Here is a 23,576-nt window from a genome sequence, read left to right on the forward strand (position 1 = left end):
ATACCTCAGTATCAGTGTGGAGCCAGGGGAAGATAAAAGGATTTATGTCTCATCTGTGGCCATCGCGATCCTTACACCTACACCAACAGTATGTTGGTAGATTATGGTTGGATCCATTAATGGTGTAAATGAGAAAATCCCGTTAGTGAAAGAACATCCAGTTGATGTTACTTAATAAAGACGTACTGGAGATTTTGACTGTCAAAACAGTGTGACTCCACCGAGCTTTACTTTTCATATGAGTGCTAATTTTGAGGTAAAAACAAACAAACAAACAAAAAAAAACAGTCGTTTCAAGAATCCCCCAATGCGAATGACTGTAAAGCAAAGTGTGAAATACACAACGAAAGTGAGAAACAAAGTGAGCACTAAACTTGAGTTTCCCAGATGAGCGGATGAGTTATTTATTGACAACAAGGGGCATGTTTCTATCTGTGTGTGTGTGAATATTGTATGCAGAAGGCACATGTTTGAACTCGTCTGCTTTAACAAGAGAGCGGAGAGTTTTGCTTTAACCTTGTGTTTGTGTGTGTGTGTGTGTGTGTGTGTGCTGGCAGGGGGTAAATAAACAGCAGATCCCTCAGGGCAGGGTTCATTCGGTGGACATGTTGCTCAAGCCGAACTTCCTGATTTTCTAGCTGATCAGTCACCTTGTATCCCCACTTGACATGCAGCCTTATTGGATGCTGCTCTTCCCTCCCCATCATAAAAAAAGGCAACATATCACAGATATTTCAATGCATCGGGCCATCTCTGGAAAACATCAGTCGCTGCACGGTTGGATTCTGCTCACGGCCTTTTTAGTAAAGCTCAGCGTCTTCTAAGCAACAAAGCTCTTCCTCTTTCCCACACGAGGGAAAAAGCAACATAATCACATCACACTTTCTTTCCTGGAGCCACATAGTTTCGCTGTGTCTCAGTACTTGTTTTGTTTTCCATATGAATCCAGCTGAGGAGGCTTTTAAATGCAGCTGTGCACCTTGTGAATGCAGCCTCCAGAGGTAAGTGGTTGGTTTTGGCATGTCGGGGCAGGTGACACAGAGGTTGCCTAGTGACTGGCAGCTCCTCCTCCGACCCCCCTCCCCAAATCTGGGGTTGAATGGTTTGCCAGCTCTTTGAAGTAGAAGGAGGGGGTGTAAATAATTTATTTTCCTGCGCACAGCTGACACTTCTCCGTCGAGCCGGCTCAAACACATCGAGGTGTCCCAACAATGTCTAAAGGTGGTAAATATTTAAGGGTTGTGTGATTTACACAGTCGAGCAAAACTGAGCAGAGCTGTGGTTTCGCAACAGTGGCAGAAGGTTAACCTTGATGTCAGCACATGCAGTGGAGCTCAACTGGTAGCATCCCTTGATAAAATTTTGTTTAGTATGGTTTTTATTTGTTTAGCTGAAGAGATTACTGGATGGGCAAGGCCTTTATCGTTTAAACTAATTCAGCCACAGAAATAATCTTAAATTACCATTTAAACTACTTTATTGCTTTGCATATTATAAGGAAATGCTAATAAACAACAGCACAACTTAACCAATGTAACACCATCCAGAAAAAGCCATGTGAATTTTGCCCTTTTGAAGCTTAAGATGTTAAATTTTTTATTGACAGTGTCAGCAATGTGTTAAATCAGCCACGGTGTTCCTGTTGTTACACCTCGCTGTACAATAAAAGAGGTAGAGGTGAATCTGGCAGTCTCAACAAAGATTGAATATTACAAGCTTCACAAAGGCAGTATTTTGTTGGGAGGCTTTTTCAGAAGTTCATATTGTTGTGCTCACCTCCTGTGCTTGCAATTTTATTTGACTGAGGCTCATTTAATGCGAGCAGGGAAATGAGTTGGGCTCTCCTGGGAGAGTTAGAGGTTCGTAGGTTAGAATAGAGGGAAATGGTATTAGCACAAGCTATGTTCTGTACACAGTGTCTTTGTGAGCAGGGCTTTAAGCCTGCCTGCTAATCTGGTGACAGTGGCATGCACATGCTACCGAAGACAGAGTAACAAGCTATAGGCTGGGGGTGGAATTAATACAAGACAGCAGTTCTTGTCAGGCTTTACAAGTATTATCCTGCTGGTGGAATCTCCATATACTCTACTATGAGCATGCTGATGCTGAGAAAGTCATGTGCAAATCCACTCTTTACACCTGGGCTTTTCTGAGGTTGTGTTTTTTGTGTTGGGTTATGTGTGACTTTCTTTGCACCCGTGGATAGATAATACCCACGCTGCTGTGTGACCAACGTCTTCCTCGCAGGAGAATCCCGTTAGCCGGCCCACACCATCTGTTGGCACGAGGCGGACAGGGTGAGTGCGTTGGGGTGAGGGCTGTCGAGACAAGAGTTCTCAGCAGATATTATCTCCCCATCAGAAGTCACTGGAGACAAGCAAGCAGAGCAGGTCTGCGGCCTCATTTATGGAAGGTGATGAAATCAAATTCGATTTCAGAAAAATTCACAGCCAGGCCTGGCTGCCGGTGTCATGTGTAACGAACATCATTTTTGGTTTCAAAAGGATGTCATGGTTCCTCTGAGGTGTGATCACATTTTCTTTTCCAGCCCTCATTATTTGGTTATATAAAAACCCCCAGAAATTTTGTGCTGTGACTAACCAACAACAGACGAAAGTGTCTTATTCTGCAGAACGCCGTGTGGGACTGCGAAATAAAATAATAAAGCTTAAACAGTGACAGTTTGTATTCGGAATAACTGAAGAGTGGTCCTGTGTGCTCCAATGCTTGAAGCATTCAGATGATGCACATAATGTTCTGTATTATAAAACAGGAGTTTGCACAATCTGGAAACATCATCCAAAGATCAACCTGACAAAGAACTTCAAGTATCTTCTTTTATAACTGAGGCCTCGGGGCTTTCGCAGGCCAGCAGGACCCTCACCCCCACTGAGAGCACCTCAACTGACAGCCCAAAGGCATGCTGGGAATTCTAGTATCAGCTGGAGCGAAGGCAGTGGACTGAGCACCTTATTTCTCTATTGTTCCTCTCTAACTGTGCCCACACTTGTCTGCAGAGTGCAACATGCCAGGCTGGTTCTGCAGAGAATATTGCATTTCTGTGCCATAACATCACACCTGAAGCACAGACCTGACAAAGTCGGGTTTTTTTCTCACAGTTAAAATGAGCTGCAAGCCCACAAAAACTTCCTTTCATACATACTGAAACTGTCTTGGTGCTCTAGTGTGCAACTGTTGGGGCAAAGACACTGGATGACTCAGGAGCACTGCACAGAATTGTTGGTAAATATCAGGGGCAGAATTTCCCCAAAGCGTCTCATTCCACTGTATGTCATAACAGTAAAGATCAGCTATCTTGCTCGTATGCTTTCAGAGAACCCAGCCAGTAATGTCAAACAGTTCCCTTCATGCTTAAAATCCCACTGTGGTGTTAGGAGCAAAAGTAAAACTTGCTTCACAACCTTCACAAACACAATATGCAGCACAAGGAGCTGTTATTTCTATAAATAGCACTGGCTCCATGCACAACACTTTGGCTACTATTACACATCAACAAGCACAGGCATCAGCCACAAGCTCTGAGCCTGTCACATGTGCCTGAGCATAACACGCAAACACAGCACAGATTGTGTGCATGTGTCATATGCACGCACACAGAGATGTGCATTCATACTCATCCATGTCAGTTAGAATCAGCGGGTTTGGTCACCGTTTTGAGCACTTCGTGATATGTTTTCCTGTTTTCACCAGGAGGATGTGGTTAGGTTTTCTGTCTTGTGTTGAGCTGCTTCAGTAGACACAAGTAATTTTCGCCCACAAGCCTAATAGCCCACTCATGTTCTGACAGAGACAATGACGGCAATATTTACCAGAAACAGCAAGAACAATAGGTTTACATGATCATAAAAGAGAGGGGCCTTCAATAATGGGAAATTACATGAGCGAGCCGTAAGGCAACAGAGGAGAAAAGCTCACAATGGAGCAGCAAAATCATGACAACCACATGAAGTTATCTTTACATGGTATAAAAATATCAGCAAGATTACCATGCTGAGTCTACCAGATGGAGATATGGCCACCCATGGCAGCGCATGTCAAGTCCCAAGGAGAAACAGCAAGGAGACATGACTGCGAGACGGTAGACGGGGCTGTGTTGCCCTCTGTTGGTGAACTACTGAAAATGAAACAATAAAAAAGGAAGTGGCCTAAATGTGTTCTTCAAAGTACAAATCTGAGTGGATTAAGAGTTATGTAATTAATCCATAAACATGCAGGTTTTTAAACTAATTTGCCAACTTGGACTCAGCATAGCTATAAACAAACAACCTTTTACAGCCTCAAAATGTCAGAATTGTCTAAACTACATTTTCATGAGTCTACATGAAAAGGTCAGGCATGTTTAAGTGATCAAATACGGTCTTGAGAAAGCAGAGAAAAAACAAACAAACCAGCAGCAGCTGCAATTATTATATATTTATTGAACAATGTTAAGTATGATAGGGCTCTCCATGTAGGAACTCTAATAATATAGTATAAAAAATTAAAAAAGTACAAATAACAAAGACAAGACAAGGCATTGTAAACAACATCCAGAATAAGAGAAAAGAAACACATTTCCTCATGGCAGTATTTTCGGAATAAAGTGTTTTTTGTTTTTTTCCATGTCATAAAACGTGTTTTTCTCCCCATAGTTAATCTTGTCGTAGTTGCAAAATTGTGCCTCAAACAGAGACATTAATCAAACGCTTTCCCAACTATTGGGATGAATGTAGTGTTTTCTTTTCTCCCTTTAGGGTTTTCTTTCTTTTAGCACACACACCGTTGAAAAAGGCAAAAATACAAGTCCATATATCCGTGAAGTACAAAATATGAAATGTACAGAATAAATGTAACATAATAAAAGCAGGCCAGAAAAGCCTTTTACAGTTATAATGGCCACATTTGACTCTTCAAGTTATACTGAAATGCAAAACAGATGACGGACAAGTGGGTAATCCTACATATCCCATGCTGCCTTGGGGCTGGATTGTGCTACACAAAATAAACATTCCTCATTGGATGAGGTCATGACAGGGGTATATAATACCAGATATGGTGGTCGAATGGAAGTTGCTACATGTAAATGGTCAGAATATGTCCAATATGCAGTGCATGATATACTGATGCTAGAACGGGGAGATGGGGTCGGAGTTCAGTCCTTTGGAAGGCTATAGCTGGCCGGCAGACCCCCCCCTCAAGCTCGTTTGAGCTTGTCGATGTGGAAGGTGAGTTTGAGGGCGGGGCCGAGCTTCAAGCCCATGTATTTCATCATCATGTCACTACGCAACAACAGGAGTGCTTTGCCGTCAATCTCCTGCAGCAGAGGGAGGGAGAACTGGCTGTTAGCAAAGCTGTCCACCAAGTTAAGCTGTGCAAAAGCGCTAAATGACACTTCAATGATCTTAAGTATGTGTACATGAGTTATCTGATGCATCTTCACCAGTAAGAGAGTATACATACATGCTTTCTGAAAAGGTCAGCATGCGGGGCCAGCACCGGGTCGATGTCTCTGATATACTGCATGACGTCCTCCACTGTCCACAGGTTGGGGTCCTGACCGCTGGGTCTTGGGCTCTCCCGGAAACTGCCCGACCCTGGAAGACAGTCATTCACTGGGTAATTTCATCTGCTGTTATGTTGCTTCAATGCAACAATCCAACAACTCACAAGAACTGTGACACACAATATGAAAAATTCTGAAAAACACAACAAATGCAAAAGGCGCTAGCTAGAGTCAGAGTTTGGTTTGTCTGTTCTGGGCTACTGTAGAAACATGGTGGTGCAACACGGTGGAGTCTGTGGAGTAGGACCTAAAGCTCATTCTAAGGTAAGAAAAACAGGTCTTACGTTCAGGTGATTACACTCATACAACATATTATCTTAAATCCTTTAGGTAATTCAAGCTGTCTGAGAGGTTAAACAGCTTTAACTGGATTAATCTTGTGAAGATGAAGTCTGTGTGTCTTTTACTCAGCTACTATAAGATCATCAGCCTTAAAAACTGTATTGGTTGAAGCCTACTTACAGTTCACTTAATATGATTCTGGCTGCTTGGGGACCGACAACAGCACTGTGTGGACAAAAATGCAGCCCCTTCATTCTTTTGAACGGGGGCCCTTCCGGTGACGCAGCACAGGTGCCAACACAGAGGGCTCCAGCAGAAGCATGCAGGGTCATCATATGGCAAAGTGCTCCACTGGCCAATTAAATATGTGCCAGCACACATTCGCAGCAGACTAATGTGTAACTTCAACGGCGTATTTCCACAGTTGTGGCAAAGATAAAGTGATTGCTGCCATGACGACTTTCCAGTATTGTAAAATCCTGCGTCACAGTATTAAAGAACTGCTATGAAGCATTTGTTGTGTGACAAGTCTTCAAACTCATGGATGTGTTAACCCACACTGAACTTCTTGGACAGTATTTCATATGGCTGAGACAATGCTCCTTCTGATTCAATGAATATGTATTGCAGTTCTTGAGTATTGCAATTTGATATTATGATTTATTGTGATTTTTGCTGACTTTTTTAACACAAGACCATGAGAAAATGTTCATACACTCATAGAGACTGTACATCATAGCCATATTTTAAAAAACAATGCACATCAGGTCAGTCAAGTGACGTTAAGTGGAGCAGCATCAGTGCCCTACTGCATATAAAAGTGGTAAATAAAACACTTTTTGAGGTAAGATGCTACATTTAGCCACTGCAGCTCATCAAGCAAGTGCCATAAGAAAACAAATGAAAGGTGTGTGCATGATAGGTTGCAGCGTGTAGTGTTTCAGCTGCAGAGGAGCAGACTATGTTAGCAATAGTTAGTAGCTATTAGTTTGTTTCCACAGAGCACAGGAAACATATGCCTGTAAGTATGAGCACTGGCGTAAAATGAGCATTAAAATCACTACGCTGGAGCACTGAAATGAAACGCAGACAGCGACAACGTCCCCTGTTTCAGTGTCTCCTCCTACCTGTCGAGTTGTTGTGGTGCAGCAGCTTGGACGGAGACCTCAGGCCAGCAGTCTGTACTGTAGAGTTTGGAGAGAGAGGGCTCTTCTTTAAGTGCTCTGAAACGGCAACGCTGTTCTCCAGGAAGGACTCACCTGGGGACCGTGACAGGACATTCAGCTGTGAGACAAAATTAGGTCTCATTTTCCTTAATGGATAGCTGAACAAGTTAACGAGTCAATAATTGATGAAGATAAAAACACTTATTTTTCTCAGTTTAAGCTTTATTTAAATAACTAGCAGCACACACACAAACTGACTTATTGCCATGATACACTGCACAGGGACACTGCCTGTAACTCTGTAGAGTAACACAGTGATTTGACTGTGTGTTCTGTCCTTCCATAAAAGTGGAAGGCCCTTTTAGGGGGTATCATCCTTTTACACAAATCTCTTCAAATATTCCATTAACTTTATTAAAATCTAAGGAAATTGAAAGATGATTAAATGATTAACCTCCTGCCCCAGAACTTAATATCACTCACTCCTGAGCCAAGAGCTTCTTCTGTTTTACTACCTCCTTTTATATGATTATATAAGGACTTAGCGGACAACTCAGAGCGGGCGATTATCGGAAATGTCTCAAATAAAATGTGGTGCAGCATTAGTGTTGAGAGCCACTGATTAGACTGTATGAACAGGATAAACATGAGTGGAAGGCTTGTTTAATCAGTCAAATCCTATGATTTAAGAGCATTTCTGCTTGTATTTTTTTGCTCATAAATAAAGAACAAAGAAAAATAGTCTCCAAAGGCATTTTATGAAGCAGGAATTTATAAGCCAGCAGCTGAACACTTTGCATATACATTGTTCCAGCAATGCACAAAGTGGGTACGGCATGATGGCAAATGTAGGGGAGCACGGCTGCAATATTATCCTCCAATAAATATATATGAGAGGTAAGTTACTACTGTTCTAATCCCTGAATTAAAGTCAATCATTGCAGTCAGTAATATCCAACTCTACTGACATTGTTCTTTGTCCAGATATGACTGCTAATTATATCGATGTCAGTCGTCAAAGAAGCATCCCTTTACTGTCTAATTATAAACAAGCCCAGGCTAGATTCAAGAAATGAGGACAATCACAAAGGTTGCTTACCGTCAGTGGAGTGCCGGGGGATTTTGGACAGTTTCTGAGGCAGGGGGCTGTTGTAGTCCTGGAGGAAGCGCTTGGTGCCTCGACCCGGGCCCGTCGTCAGGCCGTCTGTGAAACCTCTCCTCTCTGAAATCAATGCATACGGAGGACAGCTGATTCAGTCAGAGGTGACAGAAGGACAGAAGTGGACCAGACTGTGGATCAGTTGGTTACACTGTTTTTTCAGCTCAATGGGGAAGGAAACAAACCTTTATCGTACGAAAATACTGATTTATTTTGAAATTTGAGTACTGGAAATACAGAATTTTTAAATACAATGAATGTGGTTATTGACAGTGAATACTGTTTTCTACATCATGTTTTACCAATAATCATTCCTCAATTAAGTTAACTAGAACAGCATAAGCAAGAACACACACTAAGCATCCTCCATTGTAACAGTTGTCAACAGGGGGTACTACTTGTACTCCACTCCAATAAAGAACCTTGTTGTCAGTGCATGGCTGCACAGCTGGCAGCCAACAACATTTATGTTATGTCTGATTTATCTTGCTCTGAAATCTGAAGTGTAGGTGAGGAATTCGAAGTTTCCCACATTAAAACGGGTTCTTTGCCTTTTGTGTAGCAGTGTAACAGCAGTGTAAAGCACACGGTGCCTCTGCCTCTGCGGAGGCACATGGAGCGCCTCCCTTGAGTATTTAGAAGATTTGTTTCTTAGAAGGTTACTGGCAGCATCTCCACATGAGTAAGGCAGACAGGTCTCATCTCCTCTCTTTAAAGCCGCTTTGTCGCTCCACTGGAATTTCTAACTTGGATACAATACCTTGAAAAATACATATTCAATGTCATCTTCAGGACCACGGGAAAAAGTGACACAACATTACGGGCATAAAACTTTAGACTTCTACTAAAAGATGAACTGAACATAGAATATGGTGCATTGCTGTTTGACATTAACATATATGTTAATGCAGCTGTAATATTAATTCAAAAACATCAGAGAGAATAGCAAAGCACAGACATGAAGCACTTTATTGCATCACTGCATCCACCACTGCTGTAAGCAAAACAGTATCAGTAAGTTAAGGTACTTCTGACCAAAGACAAAGTATTTTCCCATCAACTGACACTCTGCTGTCTGAGATTCCTCAGGCCTGATCGCTCTGAGGAGCATTAGCTTAGCTTTGAGAGCTACAAACCAACACACCAAGAGCTTGGGCCATCTTGTGTAATGCTTAAGTGATGTTGAAACGGGAGCCTTCACAAACCTCTCCAAGACTTTATACAGGTCAGTGTGTCTGTCCTGTGTTAGCACTGCTCTGCAGCATCGCTTGCACTAACGCTTGCCTGTATCTTTCACTTTTTCTTGTTCATTCAACTCAAATGTGAAGTATTTCCAAACTGCACTCCTGTTGTTTTCTGTCGACCAAATCCAGTCACGGAGGCTCTGCACTCACTATCTTTAAGCCAAACCCATAACAAAACCCACAACAAACCACTGCCTGTCCTGAGCTTCACTCAACCACAACAAAACAGACAAGAACACACGTAATAAAAAATGCCTTAAAAACTGCTATATCCCACTCCATATTATTAAACACGCTGTTTACATTCACCAAATATAATCACAATGTGCACGTGAGCACCCGGTGAGTGAAGCGCAGCACTGACCTGCAGTGTATGTGTGACTGTCGTAGTGCAGGCCTCCTCTGGCTACAGGCTGGCTGCCAAACAGAGGGTCGCAGTGAAGGTTGTGGCAGAGTTTTTCCAGGAAGCGGAGGACGTAGGTGACACTGCTGACGGTGGGCAGGGTCAGGGTGTGCTGCTGCTGGTCAAAGTAGGCTGGACGGGACAAACGGGGACAAAAGAGAGAGGATCAAATTCTGTTCCATGAGGCATTGATGTGAGAGTGAGACCTCACATTTTATGCACCAATGACGTCTAAATGTCTAATGGAAGACAACGGCTGTTTCATGAAGGCTTTCCACAGGAGGAGGAGTGAGAACGAGAGAAAATTCCCACCTGAGATGACTTCGCCTCCTTGTCCGGACTTGAGGCAGGAGAAGACCGTGCCCTGGTTGTGGGCAGAGTCCACACAAGCCTGAACGCACTGCTGAAGCACCGAAGAGGCCCGGCCTGGCCCAAAGTGGTCCGGGAGCTGCTGGATACGCCGCTGGTCCAAATGGGGTCCCACCTTGCCGTACTTGTTTAGGTAAACACAAACTAGGGGGCAGAACAGCAAGCAGAGGAGGCGACAGTGAGGAATCTGTTGCCAATAAAAGGAGGTGGCAGGGTGTGTGCAGTCACGGCTTTATGGACCACACATCCCAGAGGGCTACATAATAATGTCCAGGTCTGTGGGAGGTGAGTACCTGTGGGAGCCTGTAGTGCAGAGTTGGGGATGGTGGCATTGTCCAGAGGCACAGTGCTGGTGTCGGGCTCTGGGGTGCTGCTGGTGGGAGACGTGGGGACTGGATTAGGTACCACGCGTGGTTTCCTCTGGATACAAACACACACATTCAGACATTTTACAGCATTTGTCTCTTCACTGGTTCATCACCACTGCTACATGTGGTGGGACCGGTTCATACTGCCCCACCAAAGAGACTGTTGTGTTTCACTTAGTTCTTTCCAGATTTGAACTCACAAAACAAAGCGCCTTCCTGTGAGTGTAACATGGTGTAGAATCAGAAAACAGTTCAAAAGTAAACTCTGCCAAGTATTTCCATTAATCTCTCTTCAGTACATTATTGGGACCTGATGAGTGCAGCGAGCCTCTTTGCCAGCACACCAAACTGGAAGCAGCTCAACATTTGTTGTGAACAGCCATCGTGTGTTTGGAACTGTTGGTGCCTTTGAAATGTGAACCAGCTCAATCTGCCTGACTTGAAAAGCATCAACAAATGGGATACCATCCATTCAGAAATTTAAACTACAGAACCAACACACTGAAAGATGCAGCCTTTTTCAATTTGCTTAGTATTTCGACGGACACAGCAGAGGCAAGAACGGGATGTGGCAAAGCAGACATAGTAGGATTATTAACAGGAATTTCTATCTTATTTTGGGCAAGTTTTGGACAATACCACTTACAGGAGGTGAGCATTGGAAAACACATACTGCCGAATTTGAAATTCTAGCATGCAATGTACTATGTGGTCTAAAAATGACACCCATTAGTTCCCTCCTCATGCAGCCAAATAATATAATGTGGTCTTCTGCGGGTCAGTGATGTCTGTGTTAATGTGTATGTTCTGGGCGGCTACCTTGCTGCCTGGCTTGGGTCCTCTTTTCTTTGGGATCTTGATAGGTTCTGCCTGAGTCTGGTCCTGCTGCAGTGCTATCCTCTGTGTCCAGTTGGCCGGCAGCCTGCCCCGGGTTCGCCCTGGCCCTGTCGCTGGCCGCCCTGGGCCAGCCATGGCATCTTCCAGCCAGCCAGCTCTCTTTGCCCAGCCCAACTGCAAACAAAGAGCAAAAAGAGACACAAGAGTCAAGTGGGCTCAAACTCCTCATGCTGCTGTAAGCTACGACGAGAACGCTCCTCCAGGTCAAGGTCAAAAATGTTAACATGCATTCAAGGCCTGTGAAACAACTCGAGCTCCGCTGCTCATCAGAAGTGAGCAGAAAGATCACAAAAACACTCATTTTGAGAGTCTGTCAGTCAGTCACGGCTCACTCAACTCATTTTATTTTACCTCCAGTAGCATTTAGCTGCGACGAATCAATTTGGATTTGAGACACTTGGTTTTGAAATATCTGCCTCGGACATTTCTGCCGCCACCACAGTATAAATGGAGGCGAAAAGGGAATTCTGTCTGTGGTCCTCACAGCAGTGAAAAATTTGACAGCAACATGTCTTTCCAAATTTCTCTTTAAAACCGAGGAAACAGTGCAGCTTTCACCGTATGAGGGAGGAGGCAGAAATCTCAGAAACACATCACATCACATGCCTTGAAACAATTCAACACAATTAAAGGCAACCGTCTGTCCCTAACCGTCTGTAAACCACTCCATGCCCACCTTACTGCCAGGCTTGGGCCCTCGTTTCTTGGGGACCTTGACTGGCTCCAGTCCTTTGCCTGGCTGGATACTCTGCGGTCCCAACGCCGAGCCCTTCTGACTCCAGGGCCCCGTCACCTTGGTTTTCCTACGGCCTGGCTTGCGTCCTCTCTGACCTGGAGGTCGGCCCACCATGGGGGTGGGGTGCATGGCTGGGCTCTCCACACTCCCGTCTGTCAGCGCCCCAAGGCTCTTAGGCAACACCACTGCATGGGCAAAGAGGGGCAGACACACAAGAAAAGATGAGTTGAATAGTGAAAAAGAACTAATTAAGAATTATACCAGCTCCAGGCTCCACATTTAATCGCAGGGGGTACAGAGAAATATAATAATGTTTGCACAGTCAGAGTAGTTATTTTCCCATTAATTGCATTTGTGAGTTTAGAAAAATATTTCTTTGCCAGTGTGAGTATCCAGTCTGAAGTCTTGACTACATTATGTGGCTCTGTGAGGTAAGTAACTGGAGAAACCAGATATTGGTTCATTGAAAATCAACTTCACCACACACTTGCCACTTAACTTGCACATAAAACTAACACACACGGCAGAATGAATCATGCAGCCAACTGCACACACATCCAAGAAGCCTTCAGCAGTGTCCCAGTTTCATTACAGCCGCAGCTCACCAAGAAGAACGTTTACACTCATAACACACTCTCAGGGCCCAGAAGGTATCACCATCACTCACCTGTGCTGCTCTAAGTACCTTTCTCAAACGCTGAACAGCAGGTAAGCGTCCTTTCCACAACAAGCCCAATGAAACTTTTAAAAAAATCAAAAAGCCTTCAGTTCGTTCGGCGCGGAGCTAAATCCGCACTGTTCCTAACACCTGAGCTCGAGCTGCTCACAGCGGCACGACGGCAGAGAAGGTCAAACATTGTCAGCGGCGAAACACTTTTCCACACTTGAACTTCCTTTCCTCCATTATAAGCCCGAGGACATGACACTGCATCGCTCAGACTGTAGAGTGCTTCGCAGCGAGAGAAGGAAAGAGGGGGAGAGGTTACATCGAGAAGTGCACGCTCCGATTCGCTTCGTAAGGCTGCTCATTCAGCGGATTCTAACCACTCGGTGAACTCGAAGGGTTTAGCTGTTTTTTTTTCTGCATATAAATAAGGTCACAGAACTGACTCACTGCAATAAGATTTCTCTACATGGTAGTAAGACTAAGGGAGCGGCAAATAACAGATTCAACAATTAATCAGGATACACTGTCTTGCAAAGAGACATCCATATAATAATAATAATAATAATAATAATTAGAAAGTGTGATTGTATCGCACTTATCACAACCAGCATTACAAACTGCTTTAAAGCAAGCACATAAACGCTGCAATAAAATACACAGTAATGCCAGAATAAACAGGACAGTATGAAGAAAAAAAGAGGAATATAATTTCAAATAATGAAGGAATATAACCATAAATAACACACCAAGGATAAAACGTCAAAACAATGGGTGAATTAAAATAAAGCAGGGTGAGACTTCAGTGCAAGGTCAAGAACAAAGAACAAAAAAATAAACCTAAAAATTAAAAGCAAAAATTATAAGAAAGCCTTTTGATAAAAAAAAAAAAAAAAAAACGTCCTCGAAAGTGATTAAAAGGCAAATAAAATCAATCTGAAGGTAAATGGGTAACACGTGTAAGTTCATTCAAACTGGATAAATGTGTTCTCTGCTCTTGGTTTTTGTTCTGAGTCTTGCTGCTACATTTTGGTAATTGCTTTCTGATTTACACCTGTTAAAAGATCATTATAGCAGTCCATGACCGACAATTTGAGTGTCATTAACGTTCAGCACTGATTGCGTTCTGATAATATTAGTCAGATTGCATAAACATGGCTGGATAACCTTGTTAGTGTGCTCCTCAAAGGTGAGGTTAGAGTCAAAGAGTGCATCAGGGTCCCTGACCTAATTGATTAAGGACCAACACAGTCCGGGATAATGGGATGGAGACTGTCAGGATCAATGATAAGGATCTCTGTTTTATCAGAATTTAATTTAAGAAAACAACTACAAGACAATTTATAAGGCCGTAGAGGTTAGTGGTGTTTGTAAGCTTCAGTGTGAGACACAGCTGTGTATCATTTACACAGCAGTGGAGTAAAATATTCTGTCTCTGCACAGCAGGAGCATGCATAGTGACGATAAAACTGGTCCGAGTATCGACCCCTGGGGGACTCCACAATGAACAGAGCTGTCCCAGATACTCAGAACTGCTCACAACCAGGTCTGTGGATCTGATTAACAGCTGCTTCTGTTTCAAATTTTGCTGCAATTTTTCAATTTTCAAACAAAATTTCACCCACCTCCAATTCATCAGGGTGGCGGCGGGGTTAAAATAAAGCCTAACTATCTGCACAGCCAGATAACATGGAGAGGAAAGCAAGGACTGAAAGCTATCGGACAAGAGGTGAGGGAGGCGGTTTATAAGAAAGCACAGAGGTAATTAAAAGATGATTTTCTTTGGCTGAACCTTCAAGTCCCTGCTCACTGGAATAAAAGAAGACATGTGAACACCTTAAAAGCTTGAGCAATAAAACCTAATCACAAAGCAAGCTGCTGACAGCTGTGGGACAGACTTAAACTGTATCTCTCGCACTCCCACCCATGAACACACACCCTTCGTTTCTTGATGGGAAGTGTTTCAGAAATCACACGAACCGCTGAGAGAACATGCATGGCAGAATCATTTAGGTCCTCAATTAAATAAATAAAAACAACAGAGCAAGCAGCACACTTTATATGAGCTGACACGTCCAGCAAAACATCAAGGACATGAAAAAACAACCACGCAGAAGAAAGAGCCACAGTATAGCCTGGATAACTGGCTTCACATGCACCTGCAAGCCTGCACCCCCCTCCACCCCCCCCACCCACACACACACACACACACACACACACACACACACACACACACACACACACACACACACACACACACACACACACACACACACACACACACACACACACACACACACACACACACACACACCAACTAAAATACACTGGTATTCATCCTGGATCAACCTGAGACAGATTTACGAGAGGAGCGGCCACACTCATTTACACAGGTCTTGGCCCGTGGGGCTGTATTTATTAAACACACTTTCACACAGACACACCAATCAATGCAAAGCTCAGTCTGCAGGCGACTGCTACTTTTCACCGTGAAGCCACGGGGAAAAAACAAGACACATGATTGATCCTCCACAGATTGGTGAAATCTGAGATAATACCTTTAAAAGGTTTAAGGAGCTTGAGGATACATGCCCATTGATCAATGGTGGCTCTTGTACATACAGCCAAACAAACGCGTAACAAGCAAACCCTTCTTTTTTCCCCTCTCCCCAGAGTGCACCGAGTTCACCGAGTTCACAAAGCCACCACTGCCAGCTTCATATTACAGGAAGATAACTTCTCAAGAGCTTTTAATCTATCCCTCCGACTGCCTTCATGGAACTTCATTCATCTTTACTCACCGCTGTTGGCCAAACAAAAGTCAAAAGTGTGTGGTTGTCTGCACAGCTGTCCTCAGATTCACCCTCTGCTCCTCTACCACTCTTCCTCTGCGCTGCTCCTCCTTTTCTTTCTTTTTCCTCCCTTCTCTTCTTCTCTCCTCCCACCATCTGCTGACAATGTAAACAATCCACCTTTCAAGGCATGCGTCTCCTCTTTGCTCCTCGTTTCTACCCCCTCTCTTAAACTCAATTCTCTCCGAGGTGTCCAATCAGACCGTCAGCCTGGGTGCCAATGAGAGGCCTGTGGAGGGGCACCCGGGCTCATTTCAACCACGTCATGGCCCGACTCTGCCAACTGGATGAGTGCCAGGCCTTCATAAAACACTAGCTAGGCTACAAAGACATGTCCTGCCTCCCATTTCCCTCCTTCCTTTTCCACTCCTTCACATACTGTGGATTCTAACAGATGAGTACAGTTGACCTTGTGGCTGATAACCCTTCAATCCACTCCTTCCTTTTCGGTTTCTTGTGTAATAAACTGCTCACTCTGGTTCCCAACTCTGGTTCTGGCTCCTGTTCCTCGTGTTGAGAAACTTAACGTGGCCACAACTTCTGAAACGCTCCAGCTTTTAGAGACTGGTGACAAGGAAAGTCTTTGTTTGCTTAATACAAAATGTGAAACCACAGACACGCTTACGTTTTACAGTATGAACTGGATGTTATTGGATATTAAAAGTTCAAAAGAACGTGTTATCTGAAGAGCGACTCAAGACCATCAGCAATTAAAAATAGCAAACTCGTGCTGATGTCTTGATCAACTGTTGCTAATGATGCCTTCAGGCAGACGATGTACCTCAATCACACTGCGCACTGGTGCAAGCACGAGTAAAACTTCAGCAGAATATGAAACCTGTTCATTATTGTGTCAGGCAAGTTTCCAACAGTTCTCAGATTTAAAAGCAAAACTGAATAAAAGATAAATACTACCATTAAATGTCATTCTGAAATATGCTCTCTTTTACCACTCAAGTGCTTGCTATGCAGTGGGTTTGCTGCTTGGACTCAGATTCTATCAGCCTGAATGTGAAAATACAGGAAACAGAATAAAAGCAATATCTTTCCAGTGTATTGCAGCCCCATACACAGACCAGGAACACGGGGCACCCTTATTTTGACTCCCTTTGCAGAGACTTAGTCCAGGATGTGTTAATTCACAGTAACATAATGTAATGTGTGTCAACTCCTGTATAGTAATAAACCTAATTTTCATGGTATAATGTGCAGGATTTTCCTAAAAAGCCAACATACAGAGTTATCCAAAAGTAAACCTTCATCACTTATGACTCATTAGAAGGGATCAGCAGTGCAGTTTCCTGCAGAGATGCTGCCCTCTGCTCAAATTGTCTTATTTTATTCCAATTTTGCTGTGATGGGACGTTTTTGGATTGCAATGTTAGAGCAGTTAGCGTGTAGCCCTGAGCCAATGACAGCACACAGGTAAAAGTCCTTCATAAAAAGGTAGCGAGCAGGTGCTGGACTGTAAGCAGTGCACATCCCAGAGGAAGCTACGAAAACTGTGGACACAGAGCTGAAAACTCTTTGTTTAGAAAAAGTCCTGCATAGTACACTTTCACCAACCTTTGGTGGTTAAACGCCCTGCACACCCACACGTGTTCTCAGCTAAGCTCACTGATTGGACCCCTGCTCAGGACACACTTTTCCACTGTCCCGAAAAGATGTCCAATCAGGCACATACATGCAACCATCTGTGTGGGTGGACCATGAGTGTGCAGATCCCTTAAAGCATCAGTTCATCCACACATGCTGTCATCCGTTCTAGTGGTCACCAGCCATGCAGACAGATTTGGTTTTTACACGTTAGGTTTCGAAATATCCATCCCTGGTGGGTTCCGCCTCCTCAACAACACAATGGAGGGGGATGTAATTTTGTTTGTGGTGCTCATTCCAGAAACAAGGACAATTCACTGGAACCGCTTTGTACTGAAAAATAGTCCCATTGAAGACTGTTTAGTAATCTGGATAAGTGTGACAAGCTCAGTTTTTTAAGGCTGTTTATCGCCAATGTACTGCAGTGGAGGCAGAACTCTCATAGAGATTTCACAGAACTTGGACAAATAAAACCAAAATTAGCTGCATGGCTAAATAGGAGAGCTAGTTCGTACAACGCGACTGGAAATCAGAAGTGTTTATAGTAGTTTCCAAATGGTCACAGCTGAAGGTGGAGAGAGAGGCTGGCCATTATACGAAGGGGAGAGATGTGATATCTGCACACATTTTCAGTGTCCTGTGCTGGAACACACTGATTGTCCCCCGTCATCAGAAAGATGTCAGGGGAGGGGGTTTCTGAAGCTGTTTGACAACGTGACAAACACTCGCGAAGAAGCAAGCTGGCAGCTTAAAGTGCAATGACATATTTTTCAAAAGCTGGATGAACAAACACTTTCAAAAAACACATGCGACACCCTTTCTCATAAAACCTCTCGCCTACTGTTAAGGTCCAGACCTTTGGTGCCAGGCGGCTGAAGGTTGTCTCCAGTGAGGGTGCACCAGCCAACAGGGAAGATGTCACGCGAGTCATACCGGCAGTAGTAGTCAAAGGCCCCCCGCCAGCCATCAAAGGTGACCAGCACCTCGACGCCGCGCAGTGCACCCACTGTGGCCGGGCAGATAAAGTGGGGATTTTTACGGTCCACCGCCTCCAGCTTCATGCCTACCTGGAAGGAGTTCTGCTCCGGGGCGGGAGGCTCCTGCTGGGGAACATGGAGGGGAAAAAAGGGGGTCAGGTATGAAGGTGGAATGCTGGAAAGTCTAAAAATCAGCAAACAGCTGCTGAATGATTGCTGTGGGTGATACATTTTCTATTCTGTCAGATATCATGCTGTCAGACCAAGATATCAAATTACGGCAAGAAGGTTTTCAGAGCACTTTGAGCTCGTGAGCCTTGTACAGGTACCTTGTGAAAGATGCGAGAGGGCGCCATCTCAGCTCCATTTAGCGTTTTTAGAAGGAACATGGGCCAGGAGGACGCATTGAGACGGAAACCTGAAAAGAGGACAGCTGTTTTTAGAACTACACCAGCTTTTGATCCAAGGCTTGTGTGATGGTGACACTGACGTAGACAAATCAATGGTTTTTCTGTCATTTGTCAAATAAAATGTCCATTATTATCGAGTTCCAGCTTCTGGAAAAGTGACTATTTACTATTTTTTTATATTACTGTAAATTGACTACATTTCAGTTTCAGACTGCTGGTTGGACAAGACATCTAAAGATGTCACCTTGACCGCTATGATCAACATAACAGTCTAACATAGCACTCTAAATAAGCAGACGTCAGAGTGCTCCTGTGCATTTTCCTCTGGGTTTCTAGCTGTGGCAGGAAGTTATTCATTAGCATTAACATGACACACTGACGCTCTGTGCTGTCAGTCACTGACACCTAGTGGACAAAATGAAATATTTAAAAAAAAACAGGACAGGAAGATGAGATGCTGTGAAGAAGTGGTGTCCAACACACCACAGTAATGTGCAAGAAGACTGTCAAAAGCACCCGGATGAGTACGGGTAAAACCAAAAACACCACCAATTAGAGCTCAAGAGCTACTGTGAGGTCTGAACCACGAATACTTTTCAGTATTTCGTCGTATCTTCAAGAATATCGTTATCACAGTGATACCCTCAAGTATTATTTTAGGGCCATATCACCCAGCTCAACCATGAAGTTAGTAGAAAACATTCAGAAAAGACGCGATCGTCTCACTTGTGTGGGGCCTTACCAAGCGGCGGCTGCAGCATGCCCCCGTTCTTCTCGCAGTTGCCGATTGGCTGGATCTCCGAGGAGTCCACCAGGCGCCAGAAGTCGTTCTTGTTGTCCGAGCCGTCCAAGCGCAGCCGCAGCCGTGAGCCCGTCAGACCCACGACGGTAGCGATGCAGGTTGACGTGGTGTTTCGTGGATCCTGGGCTTCCAGCTTCATCCCTGCCTTGAACTCGTTGAGCGGAGGCGTGAGGCTCTGCGTGGTGGCGACAGAGCGTTAGCTGGAGAGCAGCGGCGCGATAACAGCCGTGGAGAGTAAAGAGTCAAATAATCAAACAATCTTGCTCACCTGTCTGAAGCAAGACGAGGGTGCGGCAATGGCGCCCGTCTCCTTCAGGTATTTCTCCCAGCTGAAATGCCCTGTGGACGAATGAGAGGAGCGACCAGAAACTCACACCACAGTCCAACAGTAACAAGATGTGTGTTTCCAGGCGTGGAAGGTTTGATGAATGCTCACGTTTAATTAATTTTGAGTTGTCTTTTGTATGCGATGTTTTGTGAGCCTTCAACACAAAACAGCAAAGAGACACAAAGCTTAAAGTCTATTATCAGCATTTGTGGGAAACTTTGTCTTCATGATTAATGAAACAATGCTGAGGCGAATCCTTGGAATTGCCCCAAACTTACTTCATATATCACTGGCTGCTGTGGGTTATTTACCTTGGTACTGTGAAGGCACCCGGGAGGGCCGTCCACTCCGGGCGTGCTTGATCCTTCTGGCATCTTTCCACTCTATAGCTGAAGGAGCCAAGAAAGACAGAGTGAGCACTCAACCACGGGTGATTTTCGCATCAGTCAGTACCTTGCAATACCTGCCACACTCACTGCTCCAAACATTGTCTGGGGTTACAGGACTAATACAAGACAACATGAATCTGACTGCACAGGCAAAAACAAAGGGACTGGTTGGAATACACTCAAACTAAAATGTGGCATACTTCTAGCTTTACCTGCAAGCATCTATGAAAAGTTGCTCATTAGAAATATTTGGAAGACAGTGATGTAATCATACGGAGAATGCCTAAAAGTCTTACCTTTCTGTGGCACAGGTTTCCTCATGCTCCAGCGTTACTGACCAAGCTCACAACACAACAGTGGCCTCCACTCTAAAGACTAGAAGAAAAGAAGTGTGTAAAGCTGTGTGAATCATACCCAGAGTTTGTGACATAATAACAAGAACCTGGTCACTCCTGTTGTTTGTTGTTAGCAATTAAATCTATCACATTTTGGAGGACTGTGTAAAAGTGACCTGTAGCATCAAAAATATTTGCATTGAAGCAGACTATGCAGCCCTAAAGCTGCAAGCATCACACAACTTAAATGAACACATCTAAAGAACCACACCTCTTGAGACCTCACTGACCCACAAGCTCATTCTGTATAACTTTATGTTGATGCGTCCATATGTGGGAACATCAGAAAACGTTTGCGTAAAGATGCAGCAAGATGCCAAAAATACTTCCATCCGATGGAATCGTGCAGCCATGTGAACAGTGTTGAGTCCCTTTTGTGTTTTTGCATGAAGTTATTGTGCAATCTTGTTTCCAAAAAGGTTGGGATGCTTATTCTGAATTTGAGACAAGTAGGGACAGGAGCAACTAAAGACTGGGAAAGATGTGGAACACTCCAAAAACACCTGTTTAGATAATTCCACAGGTAAACAGGTTCATTGGTAACAGGTAATAGTATCAGGATTGGGCATGAAACGGGCATCCTGGAAAGGCTCAGTTGTTCATAAACGAGGTTCACCACTTTGTGAACACATGACTGTATAAGGGATGTTACTAAAAAAAAATGCAAAATCAGGGAATAAACTGGAAAAGCTTTAAGTGACGAACAACAGGGAAATGAAGAGTGTGAGTGTTTTTATTCACTCAAATAACTGATCACACCAACAGAAACTGAGGAATACCCAGATCCAAGGACAGGCCACCACATGTAAACTGCACTGTGCTTCACAGGGAAACCAGAGGAAAGTTCAACACACTCCCAAGATCATGCCAACAATGTGCACTTTAAGACCGATTCAAAGATCAAAATACATTAAAGCTTACTGCCGTGTTAACTGCACACGCAGACAGGACTTGATATATAAATGGAGGGGACACAATATTAGAAACACCACAAACTGCAGCCACCATAAAACTGAATCACCACTCTTAAAATTTTATCAGTATCACTCAGCTGGAATTGAAACGATTTCTGCTCCACACAGCGTTGATTAAACCCTCTCATGCAATACTCTGGAATTAAAACCTGTTGCATTTTGGTTAAAAACACCAGAGTTTTTGAGTCTTTGTGTGAAGATCACTGTGCTGCATTTCTGCACATCAATCAGTGGACTTGGCTTTGGAGAGGGGCCACATGTTTGGAGACTCTGTGACTCCTGGAACCCTAACTAACATTAACAACCAGACACAACACCAACAGGGTCAACAGGTCAGACTGCTACAAACAAGACACAGCATAAAGCCAAAACAGCCCCAAATTCAGAGTTTATGATGGGAAAGCAGCATGCAAAACCTTTTTAAGACAAGCTCTCATGTGAGGAATAAGGTTATATTATTGGTTTAAAGTAAAGTTACACACTTGTTTACCATCTGCCAAAAACAACGCGGCAACGCTGATCTGCCCTAAATTAACCGCCGTAATTCGTGTTCATATAAACATACCTACCTTAAAACTTCATAACCGTTTAGCGGCGCCTCTCCTCTCCGGATGATTTCCTTTTCAATGGAAGTGCGCCTTTTTCCTCCGCCGAGGGGGATGGCGTCCAAATTAAAGCGGCCCGCTCCTTGTTTTCCGTCTGGGGAGGTGACAGGGGGGGACCGGGGTTAGAGAGCCCAGCAGGTACACCTCCCTCCCGCTGCTAGCCAAGTGGCCGCTGAAAACTCGACGTCCAGCTACTAGCGCTTGTCTGACATCTACACGGGACGATGTTTCCATTTAGAGCCCAAATCTCCCCTCTCAGGCTGTTGAGCTCCATTCAAAACACAAAGCAAACACATGGGAGCCCCCCCCGCCCTCTCCAGTGCCGTATTTGCATGGGCGCTAGATGCTCATTTACGTGACACCGTCGCTAATTATGTTATTCGGGAGTTAAGAGTAACCTCAAGGGCATAAACAGGACAAAAACAACACTGAATGCAAATCAGACATGCATGCAGCCAGTGCCGCCGTGCAGACAGCACATCCAGCATGCTATGCTACGCACGGCTAGACACAGACATGCCCACTGCCAAGGATGCTAGCTTAGCATGCTAGGTGGCTCGCTAGCTCGTTGACCTGATTATAAATATTAGCATTAGCACAACGGGAGTGTAGCAGCACACTGAGCCAGTGGTAATATGGGCTCGACGCTGAAGCGGAGCCTAAAAGGAGACGTTGCTCGGTGTATCCGAGGATGTTTACCTTGCTTTGTAACGTGTGTGTTTGTTTCTGATGTGGATTTAGCGCTTGTCCGCCATTTTTTCTACACGATGAGGAGGGGGTGTTTTGCCAACATTTCTTGTTGGGCAGTCAGTCAGGCAGAGGGGCAAGCTGCAGGATGGAGAGCGGGCAGAACAATGACATCAGGTGTTAAAATACGGTACTGCAGGCTGAGAAAAAAAAGCCAATATGAAATTTAAAAAAAACAAAAAAAACATTTTCCCCCCGAGTTTAACCCGAGGGTAAACCTGAAAAAAGAAAAGGAAAAAAATCTATCTGATACCCCACTTATCTTTTATCTCGTATCTTTTCAGTGAAATACCAAAACATCGACTGATACTTACACAATATATTCATTGTAACATACAGTACAATCTGTGCAATAGCATATAACTAATAGCCCTTTGTAAACTTGCTGTATGCTATACTTATGATACATGTACAGTCATTATATAAAAGTAATGTCACAAGTAAGACCACATTCCTGCAATAAATCCTACATACATGAAAGTTATAATGTTTTTGAAAGGTGTTGATTCTGCTTCATGGTCATTTGACCATGATAATGATACTTTCATTGTAGCATTTTTGGCACTCCTGCACCTTGTTGCACTTTTTTGCAACCATGCATTCACAGTGAAATGCATTTATAATGTATGCAGCCTTCTATTTGTTGTTTC

General features: G+C 44.0%; 1 protein-coding gene across 3 annotated transcripts; it reads right to left on the reverse strand.

The window, feature by feature from the left end:
- Positions 1 to 4,422: 4,422 nt before the first annotated feature.
- Positions 4,423 to 22,977, reverse strand: LOC139334424 (polycomb protein SCMH1-like). Of its 3 annotated transcripts, none has more exons than XM_070967293.1 (17): positions 22,879 to 22,977; positions 22,144 to 22,273; positions 20,502 to 20,580; positions 20,128 to 20,205; positions 19,757 to 19,827; positions 19,429 to 19,663; positions 18,606 to 18,694; positions 18,156 to 18,399; positions 12,128 to 12,372; positions 11,374 to 11,565; positions 10,480 to 10,606; positions 10,130 to 10,330; positions 9,779 to 9,949; positions 8,111 to 8,233; positions 6,973 to 7,104; positions 5,461 to 5,594; positions 4,423 to 5,314 (listed from the first exon to the last, which is right to left on the reverse strand). In XM_070967293.1, exons 3-17 carry the CDS (start codon positions 20,524 to 20,526, stop codon positions 5,195 to 5,197), a joined length of 2,187 nt encoding a protein of 728 aa, XP_070823394.1. In that variant the 5' UTR covers positions 20,527 to 20,580; positions 22,144 to 22,273; positions 22,879 to 22,977; the 3' UTR covers positions 4,423 to 5,194. The 3 variants fall into 3 exon arrangements, with proteins under 3 accessions (XP_070823394.1, XP_070823391.1, XP_070823393.1); XM_070967290.1 differs by having other exon boundaries at positions 18,156 to 18,402; XM_070967292.1 differs by lacking the exon at positions 22,879 to 22,977 and having other exon boundaries at positions 18,156 to 18,402; positions 22,144 to 22,725.
- Between the last annotated feature and the right edge of the window lie 599 nt (positions 22,978 to 23,576).

This window comes from Chaetodon trifascialis, chromosome 7 (assembly GCF_039877785.1).
Source record: "Chaetodon trifascialis isolate fChaTrf1 chromosome 7, fChaTrf1.hap1, whole genome shotgun sequence".
Classification (NCBI taxonomy): domain Eukaryota; kingdom Metazoa; phylum Chordata; class Actinopteri; order Chaetodontiformes; family Chaetodontidae; genus Chaetodon; species Chaetodon trifascialis.